General features: G+C 50.1%; 6 protein-coding genes across 14 annotated transcripts in view; 2 read left to right on the top strand and 4 right to left on the bottom strand.

Moving 5' to 3' along the window:
• Positions 1-5,041, bottom strand: part of LOC126570291 (uncharacterized protein CG45076) — an 18,709-nt gene extending 13,668 nt beyond the window's left edge. For 3 of the 5 annotated variants that reach the window (XM_050227934.1, XM_050227935.1, XM_050227936.1), the window contains exon 1: positions 4,750-4,996. In XM_050227934.1, coding sequence (XP_050083891.1) covers positions 4,750-4,833 — 84 coding nt within the window. In that variant the 5' untranslated portion in view covers positions 4,834-4,996. Of the gene's footprint in view, positions 1-4,749 lie in introns of all 5 variants that reach the window. The other 2 variants (XM_050227938.1, XM_050227939.1) reach the window with 2 other exon arrangements.
• A 4,015-nt stretch (positions 5,042-9,056) lies between these two features.
• Positions 9,057-10,408, bottom strand: LOC126569592 (uncharacterized). Its single transcript, XM_050226794.1, has 3 exons — positions 10,309-10,408; positions 9,779-10,225; positions 9,057-9,705 (listed from the first exon to the last, which is right to left on the bottom strand). The coding sequence occupies exons 1-3, from the start codon at positions 10,383-10,385 to the stop codon at positions 9,540-9,542; spliced, it is 690 nt and encodes a 229-aa protein (XP_050082751.1). The 5' UTR covers positions 10,386-10,408; the 3' UTR covers positions 9,057-9,539.
• A 2,086-nt stretch (positions 10,409-12,494) lies between these two features.
• LOC126572500 (uncharacterized) lies at positions 12,495-17,336 on the top strand. The gene is made up of 4 exons (XM_050231856.1): positions 12,495-12,965; positions 13,062-13,142; positions 13,312-13,504; positions 16,972-17,336. Exons 1-4 carry the CDS (start codon positions 12,678-12,680, stop codon positions 17,334-17,336), a joined length of 927 nt encoding a protein of 308 aa, XP_050087813.1. The 5' UTR covers positions 12,495-12,677.
• The window catches only part of LOC126571248 (mucin-5AC), a 286,563-nt gene continuing 277,682 nt past the window's right edge, over positions 13,620-22,500 (top strand). Inside the window, exon 1 of the mRNA XM_050229605.1 lies at positions 13,620-13,630. The gene's annotated coding sequence lies outside the window, so the exon portion shown is untranslated. The remainder of the gene's footprint in view (positions 13,631-22,500) is intronic.
• Positions 13,823-16,864, bottom strand: LOC126571278 (uncharacterized). Its single transcript, XM_050229642.1, is given in 3 exon segments — positions 13,823-15,894; positions 15,926-16,550; positions 16,626-16,864. Coding segments are annotated over 3 exon segments (2,724 nt in total). The 5' UTR covers positions 16,847-16,864; the 3' UTR covers positions 13,823-14,016.
• LOC126571257 (L-asparaginase-like) lies at positions 17,530-22,082 on the bottom strand. 5 transcript variants are annotated; one of them, XM_050229623.1, is made up of 5 exons: positions 21,488-22,082; positions 19,678-20,073; positions 18,562-19,547; positions 18,309-18,494; positions 17,530-18,229 (listed from the first exon to the last, which is right to left on the bottom strand). In XM_050229623.1, the coding sequence occupies exons 2-5, from the start codon at positions 20,018-20,020 to the stop codon at positions 17,639-17,641; spliced, it is 2,106 nt and encodes a 701-aa protein (XP_050085580.1). In that variant the 5' UTR covers positions 20,021-20,073; positions 21,488-22,082; the 3' UTR covers positions 17,530-17,638. The 5 variants fall into 5 exon arrangements, with proteins under 5 accessions (XP_050085580.1, XP_050085575.1, XP_050085578.1 ...); XM_050229618.1 differs by lacking the exon at positions 21,488-22,082 and adding an exon at positions 21,351-21,481; XM_050229621.1 differs by lacking the exon at positions 21,488-22,082 and adding an exon at positions 21,221-21,354.

The following is a 22,500-nucleotide window of genomic DNA, read 5'->3' as shown; positions in this document are numbered from 1 at the left end:
TTGGCTTGAGAGTTGTTGGGGCCGCTCGCGATATTTAATACTGTTTTACTTTTTCGCTCTCTCTCTCTCTTCTTCGTCGTTCGGGACATGACGCAAAAAAGAGCCTCGAAAGGCCACACGGAAGGCTTTACATCTTATACAGTGACTATCGGTTGTACTAAAAAGCAAATTGCGCTGCCCTGGGAGGGCGCTAGTGACGGTAGTAGGTGCGGGCGTAACCGGGCTCAAAAAACATGACATGCCGGCGACCGTCCTTTACCGGCGCGGTACCGTGCACCCGGCGTAGCAGCGTATCGATGCTGTCCGCATCGGTCGTGTGTCCGGTGGCCCGGTTGTGCTCCCGGCGGTGCAGCTCGTTCGCGATCCGCTCGCGGTTGAGATCACGCGGCGACCGATAGTCGTCGATCGGGCGGGCCAGAATGCGTGGGTCTGGTTCGATGCCCTCGCGATTGATCGCCTCCAGTATGGAGGTGCGGCCCTGGTGGCGCGGTTGCCGCTTGCCGAACGCCGTTATCGGATCCGGGATCAGGCTGGGACGCGGCACAAACGGTACCTTCTCCCAGTCGACCCCTTTTCTCTGCAAGAAGGGAAGCGGAATTGGAGTGGCGTTGCTGGCTCTGGCGCTAGGCGCTCTCTTCTGTTCCTACATACGGCACACAACTACGAAGCTTTAACGGGGACCGAGGCAGTGGTTAGCGGCAATGATAGTGAGGTTTATGCTGTTTGCAAGGCCCTCTCATTCTGGCGCGTAAAGAAATCATAAAATGAAGGTGGGAAAAGGGGAAACAAGAGTTATGCACCACACAGCACTAGCAGATCAAAATCGAAAGGAACCGGACCGCAAGGGTGCGATCGATCAAAAACAACCCGAAGGAAGTTTCTTTTTCTGGTTTTGCACATTTCGGTGCCAGTGGTTGACGAAGGGCTCTTTGTTTACGCTTAGCGCATTGAAGATTAGAGGAAGATTCACGTAGAAAAAACGGATACACAAAAAGCAAACGAATCCGTCCGTCAGGTTCACAGACTCTGCACGAAGCCTGTCTAACCTGTCTCAGGGCCAAAACAGGGTGTCGGTGTTTGCCTGTTCGGGAACCCGGGGAATCGACATCGGCGCTCCGAAGACGCGGGAGTGCTCTGCAAGGTGCAGGCAGGGTTATTTTCGACGTTTCGACGACGTCGACGCCACTGGCGTTGTTTGTTGGCGTTGCTAGCAAATAGCACGTTGTAGCCGGTGGGACTCGCTGTTCTAAAAATAGTAATCTTTCAGTCTAAAGTCTTCTAGGGGCCCCACGAGCGGTCCTCACGGTCTGTCCGATGGAGCTAAAGCCATCGTGTAACGGCACGAGAAGAAGAAGAACGGACAGAAACCAGCATTGAGTGGACGTCTTTTTTCTCGAAAATCCCCATCGAGTACCAGTTGGCCAGGACGGCCAACCGTTGCCGAACAGCGGGAGGCAAATGTATCCGATTTTTTGTTTCCACCCACCTTACCCACCAACGCGGGTGACGCGTCCTTGCGCACGCCGCCAACAAACAGCGCCCACCTTAACGCATATTTTTGGGATTTGCCAGCGATTTTTCGCGCTCCCATTAACCAGCTGCATGCAGCTGCTGGCGCACATTACCGGGTGGTGCTGGTGGTGGTGCTGGTGGTGTGGTTTTGGAAAATTTTCAAAAATATTTCCCACAATCACCGTCACCGCCAGTGAGCCATGACAGCATCTGCAAGCGCAATGGTGCGTGCGTACATGGGGGAGATGATGTGTTGTTGTTGTTGTTGTTGTTTGTGGTATGGGCCACGGGCGCCATCTTGCCCATAAATTATGTCATAATTTCGATGCAACCTATTGCGGGGCAACATTGGGACGGATAGGGCTATATTTAGTCGTGCCTTTTGGCAAACGAACCCAAACGAGAGCGCAAATCGTTGGCCACGGCGGCAGCGACATCCCGCATCTAGCAGGCATTGAACCTGACCCTGGCTTTTCTGTCTTGTGGCCCGCGGAACATGTAGTACGCAGGTACACTGTCGCAAGTACAACCATTTCTTTGGGGTTTCCATTTCACTCTTTTTTTTCGCTTATTTTGAAACAAAAAAAAAACAGAGTTGTGTCAGCTCAACACACTAACGGACTAACGTAGAAACGTGGCACATTGATCAACCTTCCTCGACGAACGTCCTCAGAAGCGATCTGTGCGCTCGGTTAAAATTAGCCCCCGATTCTGCTCGTACACACTGAGAGTGTGTTTGTCTGTATGCGAAGAGAAGGGGCAAGGGGTCGGGATTAGCTTAAGCACGCGATTTGCGAACTCAGTTCCGGCATTTGCCTCAATACAGCGTGTGCATGAGAGGTAGCAATGATCCGTACAAACCGGATCAACTGGTGGATTCGCTAGTACTCTTTACTACTACAAAGTCTCTTCTACAAACCATTCACCTCCATCTGCAGATGGGCGCTTGACACTCATTCGTCGAAAGATGTTGCCTAATTTATAGCCCGCCTCGCCCGTGTACGTCTTCGTCTTCAATGGCGAACACAACGGACTCTAGACGGTGGCGCTTCCCATTCTACAGCGAGCTTTAGCGGGTTTTCCCAGGCGCCAGACGCAACTGGCTACGATTTTCATGCTTTTCACACCCGTTTAGCACCCAATTTACGACGTCTGGCTGGTCTGGGTCTGGGGAGCATCCCGTTTCCCTGCGCGATGGACGGAGGGTCATCTCGCGACGTGGCGCTCGCGGGTCGTAGAATGTGATATTATTGCGGCATGCGAATTCCAACCCGCAGAACGTTTTGTCGAGTAGGAGTATCCGTGATATCTGTTCCCGAGCGATGTCTCAATTTCTTGACCATAAAATCCTCGCCGCGAAGTGATCGAACCATCGTGATTGGTAGCGCGCGGGGAGCAGAAGCACGATTAGAGTTTGTACTAATTTAGACTTTTGGGGAGCGAGCGCATCTGTTGGCATCTGACTCTCGAAGGCATCCGGGTAGTTAATCAGAATGGAGTAACCCCAAAACGGATTAACTCTAGGACGATCGTCAATGTGAAACAAACTGCTCTTCTCTTCTTTTTGCTGGGTGGTATTTGCTTCGGTTGTCGTGGAGTTGAGTATGTACTGAGTTGTGTTGTGTGCAGAAACCGTTCTTGACCAATTCGTTTAAAATCATTTTTGATAAAAAGGTTTTTTAAAATATTTACAAAACCATTTACGCTTCGAATTTACACAAAAAAAACAAATGTCCAATTCGAGTTTACAGAGTGTAATGTACATAAATGATCAGAAATGAATGTTTATGTTTCAGAGATAGAGAGAGAGAGAGAGAGAGTGGGACATAAAGAACGCACAACAAGATAGGGGAAAACAAAAAGTAAGGAATGTACAACTCCTGGCAGGTACAGTGGTTTCGTACACCATTAGCGACCCTTTTTTGCCAGCCAACCTCGGCCCACTTTATGCTCCAATTGGGCTGCCACACAACCACCTCCTCGCTCGCGCGCCTTTCGAGGATTGTTTCACATTTTTAGATGCGTGTAGTGTGTCGGTGTTTCTAATTTTTTTTCGAGATCAGTGGCTCCCTTTTTCCGTTTTCGAATTTGGCGCATCACACCTTGATTTGCTAGCGTTTTGTGGCATGGTTTGGTTTTGAGTGAAAACATTAGGATTGGAATTTCGAATGCATGGCCTAATGTAATGTGCCTTGGAGGAAGCAAAAGATTTGTCGAGGGAAAGGATAAGAAAAAAAGAAGCGAAAGAAACGAAAAAAGGCAGAACCAAAAAGCGGTGTGGAGTTGGGGGTTTTGGGCAGCGGAATAAGAAGGATACTCAGAGTGAAAGACCAAAATCGACGGCCAGGAGGCGGAGCGGGAGAAGGAGGAGGAGGAGGAGTGCATTCCGGGAAGTGTGTCGCGTAGTGTTTGCGGTTGGCTGTGTAACGTTACTTCGAAAACGTGGCGAATCGCTGAACCATTCTAATTTTAAGCTTCCATGCGCGGATCAATTTTCTATTTTCGTGTTCACCCACTCACACACATACACACATGCTTGGTGTCATACGCCCATCAGTGTCCATCATGATCGAGGCTGATCGTCTGATACCCACAGAACGCACTGAGTCCATCTTCACATCAGGCACCAAAATTGAACTTTGGACCGTTCAGCACAGAGATTGGCCAATCAAGCAGAAGCCGCTGGGTTCAGATTCACTTTGTCTTTTCAATTTCTTCCTAGATCATTATGTCACTCGCACTGTGGTGTACCAAGTTCATGACCAAAAACCATTGCATAACTACTCTGTCGAAGTCCTCACTGCCGCTCAACTGTCACTTTCGATTCGTCCTTTATCAATCCAACAAATCCACTGGCTCACTGTTTTGCACACGAACGTTACACAACTCACAAACGCTACGTCGACGACCTTCACGAGCGCGACATTGAAGGGTAAGGACGAAGGATCGGGGACAGTAGAAGGATAGGACATTGCTGGACGGCTGGCCGGGTTGGTGGAGCTCAGCAAAAGGCTTTCCAGCTGTTTGTGGATTTCGTGCCCGTTTGCTTTTGCGTGTCCCAGTGCGCGAACTCCCGCGAGGCCAGTCACCCAAAGATGGTGGAAAAAGATGGGAACGTAAGTTGGTCGAAAGTGTGGGATTCGTCCGTTCGCACTAGGGAATTGTCCCCCTTTTCTTTTTTTTTCTTTTCTGGGTGGAGCCCGCTGGCTGTTCGACGAAAGGTTTTTGCGATCTTACCGTCACGGTGTACGAGGAGATCGTCGGGCGGGTGTAGGACGAGCCCACACGGCGCGTGCTGTAGAAGTCGCTTTCGTAAACCATCGTTGCAGACTGTAGCACCTCACGTGAAGATATCGGCTATCACTGTCTGCCTGTCTGCTGCTGCTGCTGTTCGGAACTGTGCACTGGCTGGCTGTTGCGTGCGCACTGGTTGCTGGTCGAAGTATTTCTGAGATCGCTGCCAGTGGTCGAGAGTGAAGTTGTAGCGAACCGAACCAACCTGCTCTACATACGCAACCGCAACGATGATACGCTGGCCAGCTGCCAGAGCAAGATGGGGAGGGGAAAATAGATCGCGACAACTCACCATTCCCGGCTGCTAAACGAGCGGCGGATCGACGGATGCGGCACGGATGGCTGGATGCAGGATGGGCGCATGCGCGATCGTCTGGTCGATGACGTCATGCGCGCACGGACGGACGACGAAGGATCGGGAGTGTGTGGGCGCGCGCCTCGCGTTGGAAAGAGTTTTCGCTTTTTCGCGCGCACAACACGCCACAGCGAATGCCATTCAACGTATTCTTGTTCTGCCTTTAGGCGAATGGTAAATGGAAAGTGGTGCAGGCCACCAGTACAGGTAGCACGGGGGGCAGGGTGACAAATCATTCCGAGCAAGAACATACAAATGTGACACAAGGACACAGCGTTCTTGTGCCTAATTCCAAGCTGACAGTAATACGGCCACTCACCGAAGGAGCAACGTAACATATCGTCTTCGGAGGAAGATGAAGGAGGTAAAGGGAACAGCGACCGCAAACCCATCATCGCAGGTGGCACGAGACGCGCCGTTTGCAGCCAATTTAGGGTGGCATGTGTGGCTGACGACGACCGCATCCATTGTACCAGTCATCTGGTTTTAAATGGCTGCGCGTGAAAGGGTGACATGGACACTGGTTCGCAAAGCAATCGAGATTTGCAGAGTGTAACGTTATAATTGCAGTCCAAGGAAAACAATAAAATAGTTTTTGCACATAAATTTGATCATTAGACAGAAGCATCTGTTTCTCTAAGCATTCTTTTGCGGTAAAAATGTCACTGTTGTGACTGCTTAGATATCTTTCAGAAGTTAGTATGTATTCTTAGTGTAAAATTCATATAGATTTTACGTTATTTTAAAGATTTTCTGTGGATACTCCTTACACATTTCTAACATACCAAGGTGTAATTTATTATTGCAATAAACTACTCTGTCTTGGCCAAACCTTGTCCACAAAACCCTAAAATATCCAGCACACACTCGTCTCGGTGGTTGAACAACTATAATTTACCGCCATTTTGATGGCGTGATGGGCCATGCCGGTGCAACGATGCCCGGGGGGAAGGCAACTGCAGTGCATCAGCATTTTGCACACGATCGCAGACATGTGATCTCGAAGAAAAGAGAAATAAAAGAAAATTTCACTCCCCAATCACCACCACGTTCCTCCCGCTGGCAATGGTTTACTCATAAATATTATCGCAACGTACTTGGCAGGATGTGGGACGCACGACGCTTCCTCGCGCACTGTGGGAATGTTTTCATTCAGCGGCCATTTCGCGCTCAAAGCTCAAACATTAAACAAACCAACGCCAAAACCCATTCGCAGATACAGACTGCAATCGTAACCGACATGGCTGTTGATACTATCCGTTTATTGTTTCATCTGCTGCAAAAGGAGGCCACTGAGGACGTCAATACAATTCGGATGTTTCTGATTTACGAGGAATTCGTTTCGAATTGTAAAACAAATATCGTTTCACAGGCCCACAGGCAACCTTTTAAGAGGATGCACATTAGTCTAGAAATCAAAAATATGTCCAAAAACAACCGGTAGTCCTTTTCTTTCAACAACTCCCACTCAGCGCCCGCGACTGGAATTGAGAAGGATGAGGTCAATCACAGGCATGAATTCCATCATTAGTGACTCCGATCTCGCCACCCGTTTCTCTGAATCTGAATGGATTGGCGCAATAACACTCGGCCCGCGAGCACGCTCCACGATTTCCACCGGCCAGAGTTCTAAATTTAGCCCAAAAAATGCCAACCGAATTGGAGCAATATCGCAAAACCTCAGCGACGGCCGCGAAGAGCGCGATTTCGATTCCAAATCCGTTTTTCTCCACAAGATGAAAGTGATTCACGCCGTGGTGTGTGGCCTCCACTTTCCCGAGGTGACCCCCGGTGATCGTCGTTTCTGCCATCCTGCTGGATCGGCGCGGGCTGCTTTGTTTGGTTTGACGCTTGGCGCAAACGACGCGCTTACGTCCTAGCGAACTGCGCATTTGCCGTTCCGTTCCGTTCCGTGGCGTGGCGTGGCGTGGAGGGTTTGAATCATGGACCTTAAAATATTCTCCCAACCAACGAAGGCGCGTGGAATGTGTCGCTGAAGGTGAACAGCACATTTGTTAGTGTTCTGGCCGGTTTGTCGCAACCCGATGGAGGCGCATGCCAAATGTGAGTGATGCACGTGCAGGTGTAGCAGCAGCAGCATAGCAGGCGAGATGCTTTCTCGCTACAAAGTATTTGATTCCAACTCTCTCTCTTTTTCTGCAAGTGTTTTACATTTAATGAAATGTTTTATGTTTTATGCTACGTCATTGACTGGCCAAAGGATACAATGAGCAACAATGTAGCGTGGCCATCAGCTTGAATCCGATTGGCTACTAGCTACATGAACCTGTTTACAATTACACGAAATGAAAGCGGAAGTTGTATGAGTGCGCGTGCAAGTGTAACTGATGCGACCCGAACACGTCATCCCCATCAGCAGCGTCCATCCTCAAAATGGTTCGATTAGCCAAGGAGATCCGAAAAGGGCGGCAGGTGGCCAGCTGGTGCGATGAGTTTTGTTTAAATTTAACCGCATCACTCAGACGCATCGCAGGTTGTTGATGGTGTTTGATTCATCGACCGCTCTCGGCTGCTATTGTAAAGAAGAGCACAGTTAGTGAACGGTCCTCCAAGGTACCGCAAAAGCAATGACTAACATGCGAATAACATGCAACACCTGCCTCGGTATGGGCAATATGAGATTCTAGTTGAATAAATCATCACCGCATCGGAGACCTTCAGAGCTCGACTTCTACCACGCATTTCCGCCAACGGGGACACGAACGGGGACGGCTCCTCTGTCACTGTCACTGTCAAGGGAAGCGATCAGTTGGTGATGGTCCGATGGGCGGTGGTGATCGATCTCTCAACCCGGTGCGATGTGGTACCTTGTGGCATTGTCTTCCACTTCCTCTCTGTGCGGTTCGATAAACAATGATGATACAATCAACGTCGCACCAGAGAAAAGAGTTGTTTAGAGAGGGAAAGGGTGTTGCCAGCAACCCTTGGTGTGGGGAAGAAATTTATTTTTAAAATGACAACGGCAAACCAGCAGTCGCTCGTTTGGCATTTGGCGACACGGATCCGTACACTGGGCGTGGTCGATCGTCCTGCATCGTTCTTGATAGAGGGGGTAAGTACATCGATTAGGGCGATTTTGAGATCGTTGTGGTCCGTTCTGTGCACGGTTCATGTTGACCATCAACAAGAAAAACGTGTGCATTCTTCTACGGTGCTGGCAATAGATAGAGAACACGTTATTGCTTCTCTTTAAAACAAAGGAGTTGCAATCTCTCTCTTTAAACAATAGAGTTTAGAGATAATTTGATTTTAATTGCTCGCTTTATCGTTTGATCTTTCTTTCATATTCACAAAATCGATTAGCAGATGTTGTGCGTTTAATTATTGCTAAATTCTTCCATTGTTCCTGTTGTAATTAAAGCAAGTAAATTCAGCCAAAGAAATTAGGACCTGACCTTCTCAAATCATCGGAAAGGAAAACGAAACATAAATGCTAAATTAAACACCATTTCGTACATTTCATCCCGAGCCGTTCAAAGGTCATTTCGTTCTGGAATAAAAACACAGCTACCAGGGTCAGCCCAGAGAAAGGCAGTCGCTGTGTAACCACATCGTAAATGTCTCCTCAAAACAACAACACGCTGATGTTGTCTTAATACTACGTGGCAGGAAAAGATACAAATCTGCCTCCTCACAGATGACCTTCGACAACTCCAAACAACCTACACGAAACCATCAAACAAAGTTTTATGGCCAGTGCGGGGGTTGCCTCCCAAAACACAAAACTTAACACACGTTCACGTGTCGCTTTTTCTTATGTTTTTCCCATTTTTTTTCTTCAATTTTTATTGCGCATTTTTGCGATTGAAAGACGTATATTATTATTTACAGCTAAACACCATCTGCACAAATCGAAGGATAAAAATACGTAAGAATTGTGAAATAAGAATATGAACAAAGTTTGATCCCGTTTCATAGTATGCTTCTAAGTGCGTTTTTGCAGCATCGCACACCGCTTTGCCGCGTTGGTTGTTCCGATCGTTCGCTTATTTCATGCGCGGTTATGTTCCCTGATGTTGTTTCCTGAATTTGCCTCCCATTTGGCCATGTGCACCCCTACGCTACGTTCTTGTTGTTCGCGCGTTGTTCGCATTCCCATCACACAGAAACACACCTTCCAAGGTTCACCGGTTACTGACCATGGTTCCCAAGGGTTCTATTTATCTTCTGGTTGTTGTCGCCTCACCAGATACCAGGTGAAGGTTTCTTATTAATAGCTCCTAAAACCATGTCGGCGTTGCTCCATGCATGTGCCTGATGAAGCTTCGAAGGTGTGCGTTTGTGTGTAGGAGTAGCAACGTGCGTGAGCGACCGATAGGTGTCCATGGAATGTCCGAATGGTGTGTGTTACCTTCGCTTAGTTCCCGATCGGGAACATCTTCTTAAAAAGCTTCAGCGTAGACTGACGATCGAGCGGACAGGACGCGTACATTTCATCGCACGAGCGAGCCGTCTGCATTTTGCCATTCTTGATCGCCTCCTTGATGGCCGTTCCATCGAGCATGTAATCGATGATGGAGTTCCTGCAGTGGAGTAATGTGCTCGGTTAACCTCAGTGCTCCCTTTCTGCTCCCAACATTTTATGCCAATACTTACTCTGAAAGGGCGAGGATCATGTGTTCGATCTGATCGGCCGTACCGACCTGGGCGTGATAGTCGGAAGAGCGGATGTAACTGCAGACACCCTTCTGCAAGCACGCACCCGAATCGATGTTGTTCTGAGCCAGATAGTCGTCCACCTTGTTCATCAGCTCGGAGATACCCGTTGGATCACCGTCAGCGCTACGGTAGTGGCCACCGGTTCCATATCCACCACCAAACACGTTCACCAGCTTCGGTAGCAGAAGGAGCGCCCCGATACCGACCAGCGTACCGAGCACAACGCCACCAAGATCAATCTTTAGCGGAGCGTAGGAACCGAGCCCGGTTCCGGAGTAGCCATAACCATTAACACCGCCATATCCGGTGGTCAGACCGAGCCGCTGGCTACGATCGTTTGCTGTTTCCGCTGCGTAGCTGTCATTTTGACGGCGCCAGGGATTACTACACGAATCCGAAGGATCAGTAAGGGCAGAGGATCAGATGGGGCGCTGAGGCGAACATGTTTTCCTTAAGATCACACTTACCTTTGCGCAACTACACACTGTACACTGATCACCGCTAGGGCGAGGCACGCTACAAAGAATGCTGTACTGGAATGCATGTTGAATCCGGGGGGTCTTCCGTGAGCTACAAACTTCACTTGTTCGCTAGCTGCTGTGCACTTGCGGTGTTACCGAAACAAACGATCGAACTGTAATGAATCCTTCTGGCAGCATAATTCATCATTTATACCCGACGCTTCGACTGCACTCGTCCTGCTACTTGAGCTTGAGCTCACCCTCTGGAGTCACAACTGGATGGCAGATGAGTACGTCTAAACAATGGATAATAGAATTAGTGGCCAAAGGTAGCTGGTGCCAGTCGCATCGACGAGCATCTTCGAGAGAGTGAGACGGAATACAATTGTCATCGCCGGTGCGGTGAGGGGAAAATGTAGTTTTGCGACATTTTTTTGTGTTATGCCCCCCCACGGGTACACGCATCTTCCTCCTTTCCCCTTCAACTACTAACTGCCTCCTACCATTCGCGCAAACTTAAAACACAGCACACAAAAGAAGTGCTCTGTAGCGTGAAATGTTGGTTCGCATTCAGCCCAAGATTGGAGTGGTGGTTGTGCCAGGTGCAGGGTAAGCATGCGTACCGCACTTGGCCACTTAATGGGCCAACCAGAAGCAAATGGAGGAAGCTAGCATCGGAAGTCGTAGCGGCTCCTCCGCGGCATTATAGACATCATTACCACGATCTTCGCCTCCCGGCCTCATCACGCGACTGACGCTGGTGCTTTGCTTTCAACCTTCATGTCACACACCGTGCCCATCCTCCGCGACCATTCCCGTGGCGCAGCGTGTATGTGTAATGTTGATAATTCGCCGGCTTTTCGGCTCATTCTGGCGCAACCGCACGTAAGGGACATTGCGCAAGCTAACGTACCGAGACACCCGTACCAGTTTGCCTGTTTTGACAATCGGCGGACATTTTTCACTTTTCCGCTTCCGCCGCGTCATACCTTTCTCTTTCATCTTTCTTCAGCAGTCGATCGGTGTTTTTAGGAGGATAATTCGTTGGGCCTAATGCGTTTGATGTGTCGAGCATATGTTTGGTGAAATTTGCGAATGGATGTTGGATGATTTTGGTGTTTTTTAACCAACGACGTGTTAGAGTTGCATTTGATAAATTTGCAGCAATTTAATTCTGTATTGTCTGTATTGCAAAGAGAGAAAATAACTCGACGTACCTTCAGAATCTCTTCGTAGTACTTTGAAAATTGATTTCATTTTTTTAATTTAAAATGAGGAATTTAGGCTGAGCAGGATATCGGTTACAGCAACGTACGCATTATTGCAAAATTATAAAACGTGAATGTTAGGCAGGCATTCAAAAATACGTAGAATGTTTAAAATGCAGTAGAAGTGGATAGAAAACAAAGTTTATTAAATTTAATCTGTGAGACTTCTTGGTTTTTATAAAAGGAAAAAAGGTACTTTGCTTTATTTGGCTCGAGGTGTCTTCAATTGCATAAGAAATACTCTTCGTATCTCGGTGGCACCTCCCAATTGCATCATTTTATTGCATTCTTTGATGATGCAATGACTGTACAACGGACGGTGCGTGACTACTGTGTCACCTCAAGACGCCCTTTCCATTTCACCGACTTTCAATTTCGAAATCTACCTCAACTACGAACCATGAACTTTTCTATCGCCCCATGCATCATCATGAGTTAGGAGAGCGAGAGAGGGATTTATGTTGCTTATGCTGCGTATAATCTACGGATTGATATTGTGCATAAATGACACGTGGAAAGACGGGAAATCTATGTCACCAACTTGTGCAAGGCCATCTGTCATGCCTGGCAACGGTCCAATCTTCAATTTTTTGGTCAAAAGATTCGTTAAAAAAATCCTCAATAGAAGAAATTTGGAGAGAAATCATGGTGAGTCATATCTCTCTTCCTTTCCATTTCACGCTCCTGATCCTGATCCCGTCCCACGATGTTATGCTAGTGATCTAATGCAAAAAAACTCCCGCAATTGCATAATCTTCTTGATCCCCACCCTGAGCTCCACCTCGTAACATGCACCAGCGCATTGCTCTACTTTCAACGGCCGATGAGCAATGTGGTGCGGTTCGTGCACCCATGCAGCGATTCATCTTCCGCGCAATTGTCATTGCCGCGCACGGCAAGGCAAGGCGTCAAAGGCGAGGATAATCGATCGAATAGGGGCGATTGTCTGTTACCTAAACTTCCAACAGAGCAACCAGAGCAGCTTGGCTCGAATACACCACAAACGGGGACGGGAGCCTGCGACACTGAGCCAGCCGGCGTTGAAATTTGCGCAATGTGCCACAGTTTACCAATTGCACTGGAACCGATCGGTGTGCTACGACGGCAATGATGTTGACGGTCTCGTTCCTGCCTCTGGTGGTGCTGCTGACCGAGCAGGCACAGCGTGTCTTCGCCGGACCCTCGGACATCGCTGGCCGGATGCCGAACGAAACTGGCTGGGCTAGAACGGGATTCGTTGCTGCTAGAACGGGGCTGCTGCGAGAGGACGAACGGTTCTACACGCTGGAGTACGCGACGACAACAGTGCGACCGAAACGCCAAGCTCACCGGGCCTCTAAACTCGCTCGTGAGCCTCGATTCATTTCCTTTCAAACGAGGGACAGCAGCATCGAGGTAAGTGGATACTAATCTTCCGTTTTATTGCTTCCCCTGCGCGACGGATTAATTTTGTTCTATTTTATTTTACAAATCCACCCCCCGGGGAAATAGGTGGAGATGAATTTCGCGATCCCGTTCATGTCGATACCGGTGCGGAAGTCGATGAATGGTGTGATGGATTCCGTGCTTAAGGTAACCAACGATGGGTCAAGCAATGGCCACGTGCACAGTGGCAGTGGCAGTGGCAGCAGCAATCAGTGCAGGGCAGTGGATGGCAGATGCACAGTATCGATTGGGCGGCCTCTGTTGGTGGCCTCGGATATGCGACTAGTGATCCCCTACATTCCGGTCTCATTGACAGGGTACACCGTTGGTGAACGTAAACATCGGAGCGGTGGCGGTGGCCGGTGTGTTGACGCTCGGTGGCGCTCTGATCGGTGCGGCCGCCCGTACCTTCTCCAACGGCACCCAATCGTTCTGGCCCACGATGTTGACGGCCGGTGGTTGGCGTCAGGCGGGACAACGAGCCGCTGAAAGTGAACAACAGGACAAGGGTAAGTGAGATGAGATGGATCTACCGGTAGACATCCGGTGGTGCACAATCCGCCCGCTTACCAGCTTCTGTTTCGTTTTGATGTGTTCGATGCAGTCGACCTCACGTCGTGTTCAGTGAAAGTGAAGTAAATTTAGTTGCCTGACGTAGATCGTGACGTCGCGATGCTCGGCGCCCGTTGCGTGCCAGTACGCCAAATTACGTGCGACAGTTGTGACACTTCGTCGTCGACAACGGAATGGCGGAATGAATTTTAACAAACGAATCTGAGCAGCGACAGTGTGTGAGAGTTCTGAACACGTGAATTTCTATTTTCGCTATCCGTGAATTGACGTAAAAACGCATTGCTACAAAAGACATACAGTATGTGGGGCAAAGGGAAGGCAAAATGGTTCTGGCAATCCATTGGTCAAATCTTGGCTCCCGGAACTGCTGGAACGCTTGCCGGTGCAGGTCCCGGTTTTTTGGGTAGGACGAACAAAACGAAACAGAAGCTAAGCTTGCTAGCGATGCTTACTTCTTGGAGGATTTCCCGGGTTGGGTCGTCACTCTAGGTACCGGTGTGGCCGTGTTCTTCCCGCTGGATTTCGCATTCGAAACCGTACTCTTACGCTGGATCGCTGCTCCTTTAGCCGTGGGTTGGTTCATAGCACCGGCGGCTGGTTTACCGGCTGGAGATGCTTTAGCGGTTGGTACATCAACCTTAGCCTTGGCCTGTGTCTTGGCCTGAGTGCCGGGTTTCACCTTAGACGATCCTCCGGCAGGAGTAGCACGCCCTGTGGGTCCTTTGGAAGTGCCAGGTCGATCCGTTGTCTTCGTAGTAGGGGCAGAAGGACATTTAACAAGAGTCCGCTTAGCTGCCACTGGGACCTTAATGAGCTTCCTGCCATACGGATACTTGCCAGCGGGAACGCTATAGTCCTGTTCGCAGTATTGTGTCTCTGCGATCACGACATCGGGTTTCGGAAGGTCCTCCCGTACCATGGCGGACTGTGGAGTAAACTCGACATCGTTATCACTTTCACTGCCACTCGGCACATCGGCGATGGTCGTTTCGGGCGAGAGACCCAACACTTTGGCCATCCGCCTTATTTCTGCCACCAGTAGCTGCTTCTCGCGCTTTGTCTGATGCTCGCAGCTATCCAGCTCCTTACAGCCGCACAACGTCATCGATTTGTGCTTGAGCGACTCGCGCAGCTTGTACAGCTTGGTCAGATGTGGATCTTTCGACAGTTTAAACTTGATCGGTTTACAGGGCAGAAAGGGATCCTTGGTCGTTTTCAGCGTTTCCGAGTCCTTCAGCGGGTTCATGGTGATGCAGTACTCGCCGTGCTTCTTGGCGATCTGTAGCATCGGTTTCCGTGTATCTTTCGGACACTGGTCACAGGAGTCCGCCGGATGGCCAGGGCCACACAGTTTGCCGCATTTCCTCGACGAAACCGGAACGATATCCAGCGGGTAGCACTTGAGAAAGTGTTGCATCAGCTGCATGATTGGTTTTCGAACGGCCCCGGGGCGCCAACCGGGTCGCACTTTTCCAATGCCTGGCGTACAGATGTTCCAGCGCCAGCCCATGTGCGGCGGCACCAGTTCTTCCTGCTTCATGCACGACTGATGGCCAGCTACCATACCCGGTGGCCGCTTGCCAAAGCGGTAAGAGTAGCGGTTTCGGTTCTGCTGGCGTACCTTACGCAGGAAGGATCTGTAGCTGTGACGGATTTGTGTTGCTGTGGGACGTTTTGCACCGGTTTCTTCACCAGCGTGAGCCAATAGTTTCGAGGCAGAACATTTGGTCCCCGGTGCCGGATCGAGGTATGCTTTCCGCAGTTGCTCTAGCCGCTTGTTCTTGCTGGATCGTGCTTCGGTTGGAATGTTACGATGGCCCGTGCGATTCCGGTAACGGGTTTGGGGACGCTTACATCGCGAATAATGCTGCCTCCCCGAGTCCGAGGAAGCGCTCCGCAAGCGACGTGTCTGTTTCGCACAATCGGTGCATCGGCCCTGACGTAGGTGGCAAATTGGACAGGAATGGGAAGAAGCGACCAATGTGCTCCCGGACAGGGAGCTCGATGAGACTCGGTCGTCTGGCAGATTGGCGGGTTCCGGACCGGACCACGGTCCACGCGCACGACCTTCCAGAGGAGCACTCTTGTCTTGGGGCTTCTTGTGGCCACATTTGGGGCATCGACAGTAATCCGGTAGCCAGCTAAGGCATGCATTGCAACGTTCGCAGTAACTGTAAGCGATGAGATGGGATGGGTCCAGTTATCTAACCAAGCAACAATTAAGGAGCAACGAACTCTTACCGACTCATACCATGCCGGAGCTTATTTGCCCCCGGGTTGCAGAGTTGCGCTTTGGCGCCGGTGTAATGACGCGAATCGCCAAATCCTGAAGGTCCCTTCACACCATCGGTTTCCACTGTTTCACAAGTAGTTCCGGTAATCGTGAGGCCACCGCATCGATTACAACAACGTCCGCTCGGACCATCTGGCCCATCGGGACTAAACGAATCGCGCTGCTCGATCAGCTCATCCACAGTGAGTGTCCGTACCTTCTGCTGAATTCGCTTTATCTCTTGCTCGGTACTGCTGACGGTCTTCTCGTGAAGGATGCCGTCTATGAGCTCGTACTGGAAGCCACCGCCGTCTGGGGATCGTAGACCGCTGCACTTGTCACAGGTGATCGCGTCCTTTCCTGAGGGGTTACCATGTTCTTCGTCGTTTATAATGTATATAAGACTCGTTTCGCCAGCACTGTTCCTACCACTGTTACCGGTCGCTGGCGAGGACACATCATTTACCGACACTTCCAGTATCATACGCACAGTCCCAACGGGAGCCGAGCCAGTGGTCGGACCGTGTAAAGCGAACGCGACTTCTATCGGTTTTCCTTGCTCACGGATCGAAACGAACTGCGCCACTTTGGTATCCCTAAGATTCATCACGGTACTAGCAAAGATGCATCCTTGCTTGAGCAGCTTCACCTCGATGGAATTTTCGTTAAGAAATTGCAGAAACTTCTCCAGACAACCGTCACCTTGCAGCCTGTAAGGGATGGGATTCTATAGGCCTTCGTTGGTGCGATGGGAATACGGAAAGGCCACAGATTGTACGACTTACCGCACAGCATTTCCCAGCTTTTCTTCGTTCAGCTCATCCAACGTTCCCTTTGTGTCTACATCTGATGAACCGCAGTGGAGCGACAGTTTAAACTCGTCTTGGCTTTTATACTCGTCGCTCAACTGAAGGAGATTCACAAAAAACGTTAGCGTGCAGGACTCCGGGCGTGCTGGCCACACATCTTCCACGGCAAACTGGCTGTCTTCATCACCGGTCCACATCGTGTTTGAACGCCTTCCGCTGAGCTGGCTTGACCAAATTTAGACCGCGAATAGCACGGCAATGCTTACTTGGTTGCAATATACTTCCGGCGCGTACACTACTTGCTCTTCGGTTTTATCCACAGCCAACTCGGACGGCAGACGGCGGAGCGTGGAGGAAGAACATTTCGTCTGGACGCTGCTGGGATCACTCGATCGGACGATGGAACAGTACGACATCGATACGGTGGCCTGCGTGCAGCGGATCGTGTGCTGGTACGTGCGTGAAGCAACCGTTGCTGTGGCAGAAGGGCGAGCCAGTAAGCTCGAGCTGGCGGTCGAAGGACTGTCCCGGGCCGATTGGCTCGATTCCCTCACCATCAGTACCGCTATCCAGCGGGCAGTCCAGGTAGGACGGCAACAGACGAGTTGTGAAAAGACGTTCAACAACTGTGCGATCGCAAGCTTTGTGCAGCAAGCAGTAAGGTTGGCGAGGAAAAGAAAGGATTAACGCGAGGTCCTATACTGCAGGATTTCTATCAATGGGTTAGTAGGGTTAGTTGGGACAAGCTTTGCAAGTTTTTACAATAGAAATAGAAATAAAAGGCTTAAAATGATTCTCCTTCTGGGCGTGTTTGATTTTTGTGAACCATCTTCTCCTGGCTACTGGTAAAAACGACTCTCCACATGCCATTCTATTTTTGGTGCGTTGTTCAACTATTTATTAGTTCTCTATTCCTTATCAATTATCACAAATTGTTTACTGTACACTCAACACCTAGCGTACACACGCATACGTACAGCTATGGCGCTTCAATCGAAAGATTCCGTTATCGGTGGTCTCTTCTCCATCGTCTCAAACGATAGCTCATCACCTCGGCGTGCCTCGTGCTCGTTTAGCACGTTCACAACAGCGTCAGAGTTTACCTTCAGTGCATAGTCCAAGGGCGTCAGACCGAGGTAATCGATCGCATTCACCTCGGCGTAGTTTTTCACCAAATACTGTACCATTTCCACGTGCCCATACATGGCGGCCAAGTGCAGCGCGGTCCGACCAGCCGAATCTTCCTGCGACAGGTCCGCTCCTGCGATTCGATAAGATTCGAGGCGTGTCAGCTGATTCCGAGCCGCGGCGGCACACAAACTATCGCCGATGGCACGAATCGACCCCGTCAGATGGGCGCCGCACTTGATCAGCAACCTTATCGCCTGGTGATCGTCATGCATGATTGCATCGGCAAGCGGTGTGCGATCGTAACGATCGCGAATGTGGACAGCGGCACCGTGTTGCAGCAGATACTGCACCATTTCGATGTTACCCTCGCAGCAAGCCACATGCAACGCCGTCCGATGATCGTAGTTCTCGGCCGACATGTTTGCACCGTATCCTTTGAGGTTCGTTAGCTGCAAGACAAAGTTCCACAGTTTAGCTGGTCTCGGCTGGAAGTACAACCTGCAATTCCAACTAGGACGCGGCACACACCTTCGTTAGATCGCCTTCAAGGACGGCCGTGTTGACCATGGCCGGAAACAGTGAGGACTTGAGTTGGCTCAGCTCCTTCGTCGAGGTAAGCTGAAGCGTTCGAGCGACGGCATCGATCAGATCGTATTCCTGCATTTCCGGTGGCTTCTCGCACGTCAGCTCACCGCGCAGATTGTTTTTCATCATCTGAAAAAGAGAAAAAATAAAAGGTTAGTACTATTCTGCCTAAGGAGGTAAGTGGCTCTTCATTTACCTTCTGCTTTGTTTCCCAATCCCACTCCTGCTTGCTGAGCACGTACGACAGTTTGGCAAGGGCGGCCTCGGGCGTCATGTCGTACCCCGGGATCACCCCGACATCCTGCAGCTGACGGCCCGTTTCATAGAGGTCACATACCGCTCCCTCGCTGCACTGGGTACAATTGACGATCAGCACCTTACGCTCACTTGCCTCCCGTAGCGCTGCGATCAGATCTAACCGGTTGGTGGGGAAATTGCCAGCACCGTACGTTTGGAGGACCACACCACGCATCGGTGCTTGCAGGAAGGCGTGCACGGTGGCCACCGAGATGCTGGGGAACAACCGCAACAGTCCCACGTTCTCGTCCATCTGCAGATGCACGGTGAACTTATCGACCGTGCACGGCCGAAAGATGCCCCGATAGTCGACCTCCACATTGATGCCCATCTTGGCCAGCGGAGCAGCATTGGGGGAATTGAAAGCGTCCAGCGACTCGCTGCTCACCTTGACCGTTCGATTGCCCCGGAACAGCCGGCTGTTGAAGAAGATGCACACTTCCGGGATGACGTAATTGCCGGCCAGTATGAGTGCCGACATGAAGTTATCCTTGCCATCGGTGCGCGTCTCAAAGATCGGTATCTGCGAGCCGGTGATGATGATCGTCTTGCCAAGGTTCTCGAGCAAGAACGACAGGGCCGATGCGGTATAGGACAGCGTGTCCGTGCCGTGCAGGATAACGAATCCATCGAAGAACTCGTACGACTGGCGAATGTCGGTGGCGATGCGCACCCAATCGCTGATGGTCATATTGGACGAGTCGAGCAGCGGTTCATACTCCGATATCTGGTACAGAATGCGCCGATGTTGACCCTCGACGAACGGTAGCACCAGCGGGGCCATGTTTTTCGCCGGACCGTACCGCTTCGTTGCGTACACATCATCGTGCATGTTAGGGTACTGACGTATTTTGCGCACAAACTCGAGTGGCCTCGGTTCCAGGGCTGGCACCGGGGGGGGGGGGGGGGGGGGGACAAATAAGAACATGCGAGAGAATCAAAACATATAAAAAAGTGAAGGTGGGTGTGCTTTATGGAGGCAAATTGGGGCCAAAGAACGAGGTGCTAATCGTACCATTTTTCTCGTTGCGCATCATTCCTATCGTTCCTCCGGTGTAGATAACCAATACACGAGCCTCTGGAGCCTCCGATGGTATCTTGCTATAGCTAGAATTGCGCCGCATGCCCAGCTTGCTCAGATCGAGGCTTCCGTGTGGTTTCACATCAACCAGTTGCTTACGTTGCCAGGGCGAACCGCATCGTTCCACGTTAGTCCCGGCGCGCATACCGCTGGACCCGTTGGCCATCCCCTTGCCGGATGGCAGCGTCTTCTCGAGCGGACTGTCGTCATTGGCCAGATCGCTGTCGGTGGGAGAAGGGTTCGGTGTTTTCGGTTGTTGTTCATCCACCTGATCCATGTTGACGCGCTAGGCAAACAGCAACTGGTGCGAGTGGAGCGTTCCAGCGATTACTGTGAGATTGGATGGATAAACGGTTAGGTAAAGGTGATAACGTTTAATCTCTATCTGAATGATCATTTGCGTTTCATCAGCACTTTTGCGTTTATCTAAGCGTATGACCGCAGATAGTGGAGAGTTCGGCGGATGATGTAATTTGTATTTATAGTTGGATGCATGCCTTCATGACGCAGTGTGCGACAGGGCTTTGACCGCATCGTTTGTCCGAATTTCTTATCTTGCAAATGTCCGTAAGCAAAGTCCTGCTCACTCAGGCGGAACCATGGCACAGAACCAACCCAAAAGTAATTTGCCATTCAGCCACCGTTCTGAGTGATTATCGGTCCGCGGTCGAACTCATACACAACATTAACTTTCACGAACTAGAGTCAGTCAAGAAAGAAGGGAACAAATTGCACGACCTTCCTCAGGGTCGCTAGCCCTTCGTTGGCGGTAACACCGGTTTTCCCTTTTTGCCACATTCACAGCGCAGTTCCAACGAATCTTTCACAACGAGTTGGACATGCGAAAAGTAATTACTACAAAATCGAACTCACAAATAACACACGGTTGTAGCACTGTTTTTTAGCAACAAATATCCACTCTGTTACGTTCTACCGGGTTGTTTTAATGAGCAACATGTAGCGCCTACAGCGCTCCAACACCGACTGCTCATGGCTCGAGAGGAGATTGGCGAAATCTTGCTCGCAATGCTCGGCCCTTCGTCCTTCATTCCACATGCCAGCAGCATGTTCTGTGTTGGTTGAGCGAGAAACCTTCAAGAATCTTATGCGCACGCATCGTCGGCAACATAATTACCAAGCCACGGAACGCCGGTCCCCCACCACTCGGTGTATAGTAGATTCGCTTCCTGCCTTCCCGAGCGGAGCAGCGAAGCCGAGCACGTGCCGCGTGCAAGTGAAACGGAAAATGGGTCAGCCTCGAAACACAGATGATACTCTTCCGCCTTTACGCTCGATCGTGTGCTTCTGGCCATCCGAGTGCCGCACGATTCGATTACTACTGCCCGAAACATTTGCTATCTCTTAGGGCACTTCCGGAACTATAGGAGTTCTAATCACTATTCTTATCTATTACATTATTGTTTGTCTGGGTTGTGAAACAAACAAAAACATTATGTCTCCTCCTTTTGGCACTAACCCTGTCTTACTGGACACTCGACCTTCGGAGGCACGTGTAACACGTTGTAATCACGCGGTCTACAGTTCGTCACTGAGTCGCGAGCATTGGCGGTTGGAATATTTAATCACTTTTCTGATAATTAACATACCCTACACACGCTTTAGGAGACTATGTCACCTTCGTGCACTGTCCACGAAGTTCTAAAAGCACTGTGCACTACTTATCAAAGAGATTCGCGTAACCTGAGCGGCTACCGTTTAGAGCGATCGCTACCACGAACTTTACCTTTCTAACTGAAGCCGGTAATTGAGCGGTCTGGTCTCGAAGGAACTGGCTTTAACAGCACCACCTTTGAACGGGGCTGGGTCCGTTTCAGCGATTCTCGCCTGCGTCTGCGTGTGACTCACTGTCAACAGAAAACGACAAACCAAACACCGATTCTAGCCACCTCCTTACATCAATTCCTTTACCCCGACCAACGTCGACGCTAGACAGAGCCACCCAGAGATAAGAGATGCGAACGGGGAGGGTTGGCTGTAACAGCTGCTGCCCCTATCAGTTAGCGAGTGGTCGCCAAATGATCGTCGGTAAATGGACAACAAAATTACGTTCATCCACCATGGTCCAGGACATGTGTAGGGTGGTCTGCTCGGTGGTAAACAGGGCGCTGTTTACCAAGAACTAGTTAAGAAAAGGTCCTTAAGCCAAACAAAGTTACAATTCCAAAGAGGTAAAACATTCTTTGCCATTTGGTGGCATACTTTCGCAAAGAATCGGTCGCTAGGTAAAGTGCAATATTGGAATTCCCGACAACCCTGAAGGATATGCTAGGACGTGAACGAATATGCGTGTAACGAAACATGGTATCGACAAAACGAAAGCGAAATGAACGAGCGAAATGCATTTGTAAGTCATTGTATCGGTTTTTTTTATTTCTTTCCTTACTTCCGTTCAGTGTTCGAGTGGCGGTATAGTTTGTCTCCCGTACCCATTTTCGTAGCCCCGCACAGACATGCTAGTTTCCATGCGACTTAAATATCACACCACATGAACTGCGCGCGATGAGCTAAATTGTTGACCAACTACTCCATTCGGTTTACTAGCGTCTCCATGGTAACATCTCGGTCGCTCCTGTATGAGGCGCTGAAATCAAACTAAACCCCATATCACCAGGTGTTTTCCTTGTGATCGAGCCCTTAGTGTCGGTCAGATTTGACTCTACTATTTCACTTTTGGCCAAGGGAGCAGCAGGTTTACCGATAATCAATATAAATGTATCTGTGTGACAGAGAGTACTA

Source organism: Anopheles aquasalis, chromosome 2, assembly GCF_943734665.1.
Source record: "Anopheles aquasalis chromosome 2, idAnoAquaMG_Q_19, whole genome shotgun sequence".
Lineage (NCBI taxonomy): Eukaryota > Metazoa > Arthropoda > Insecta > Diptera > Culicidae > Anopheles > Anopheles aquasalis.
This window is presented reverse-complemented; position numbering and strand designations above follow the sequence as displayed.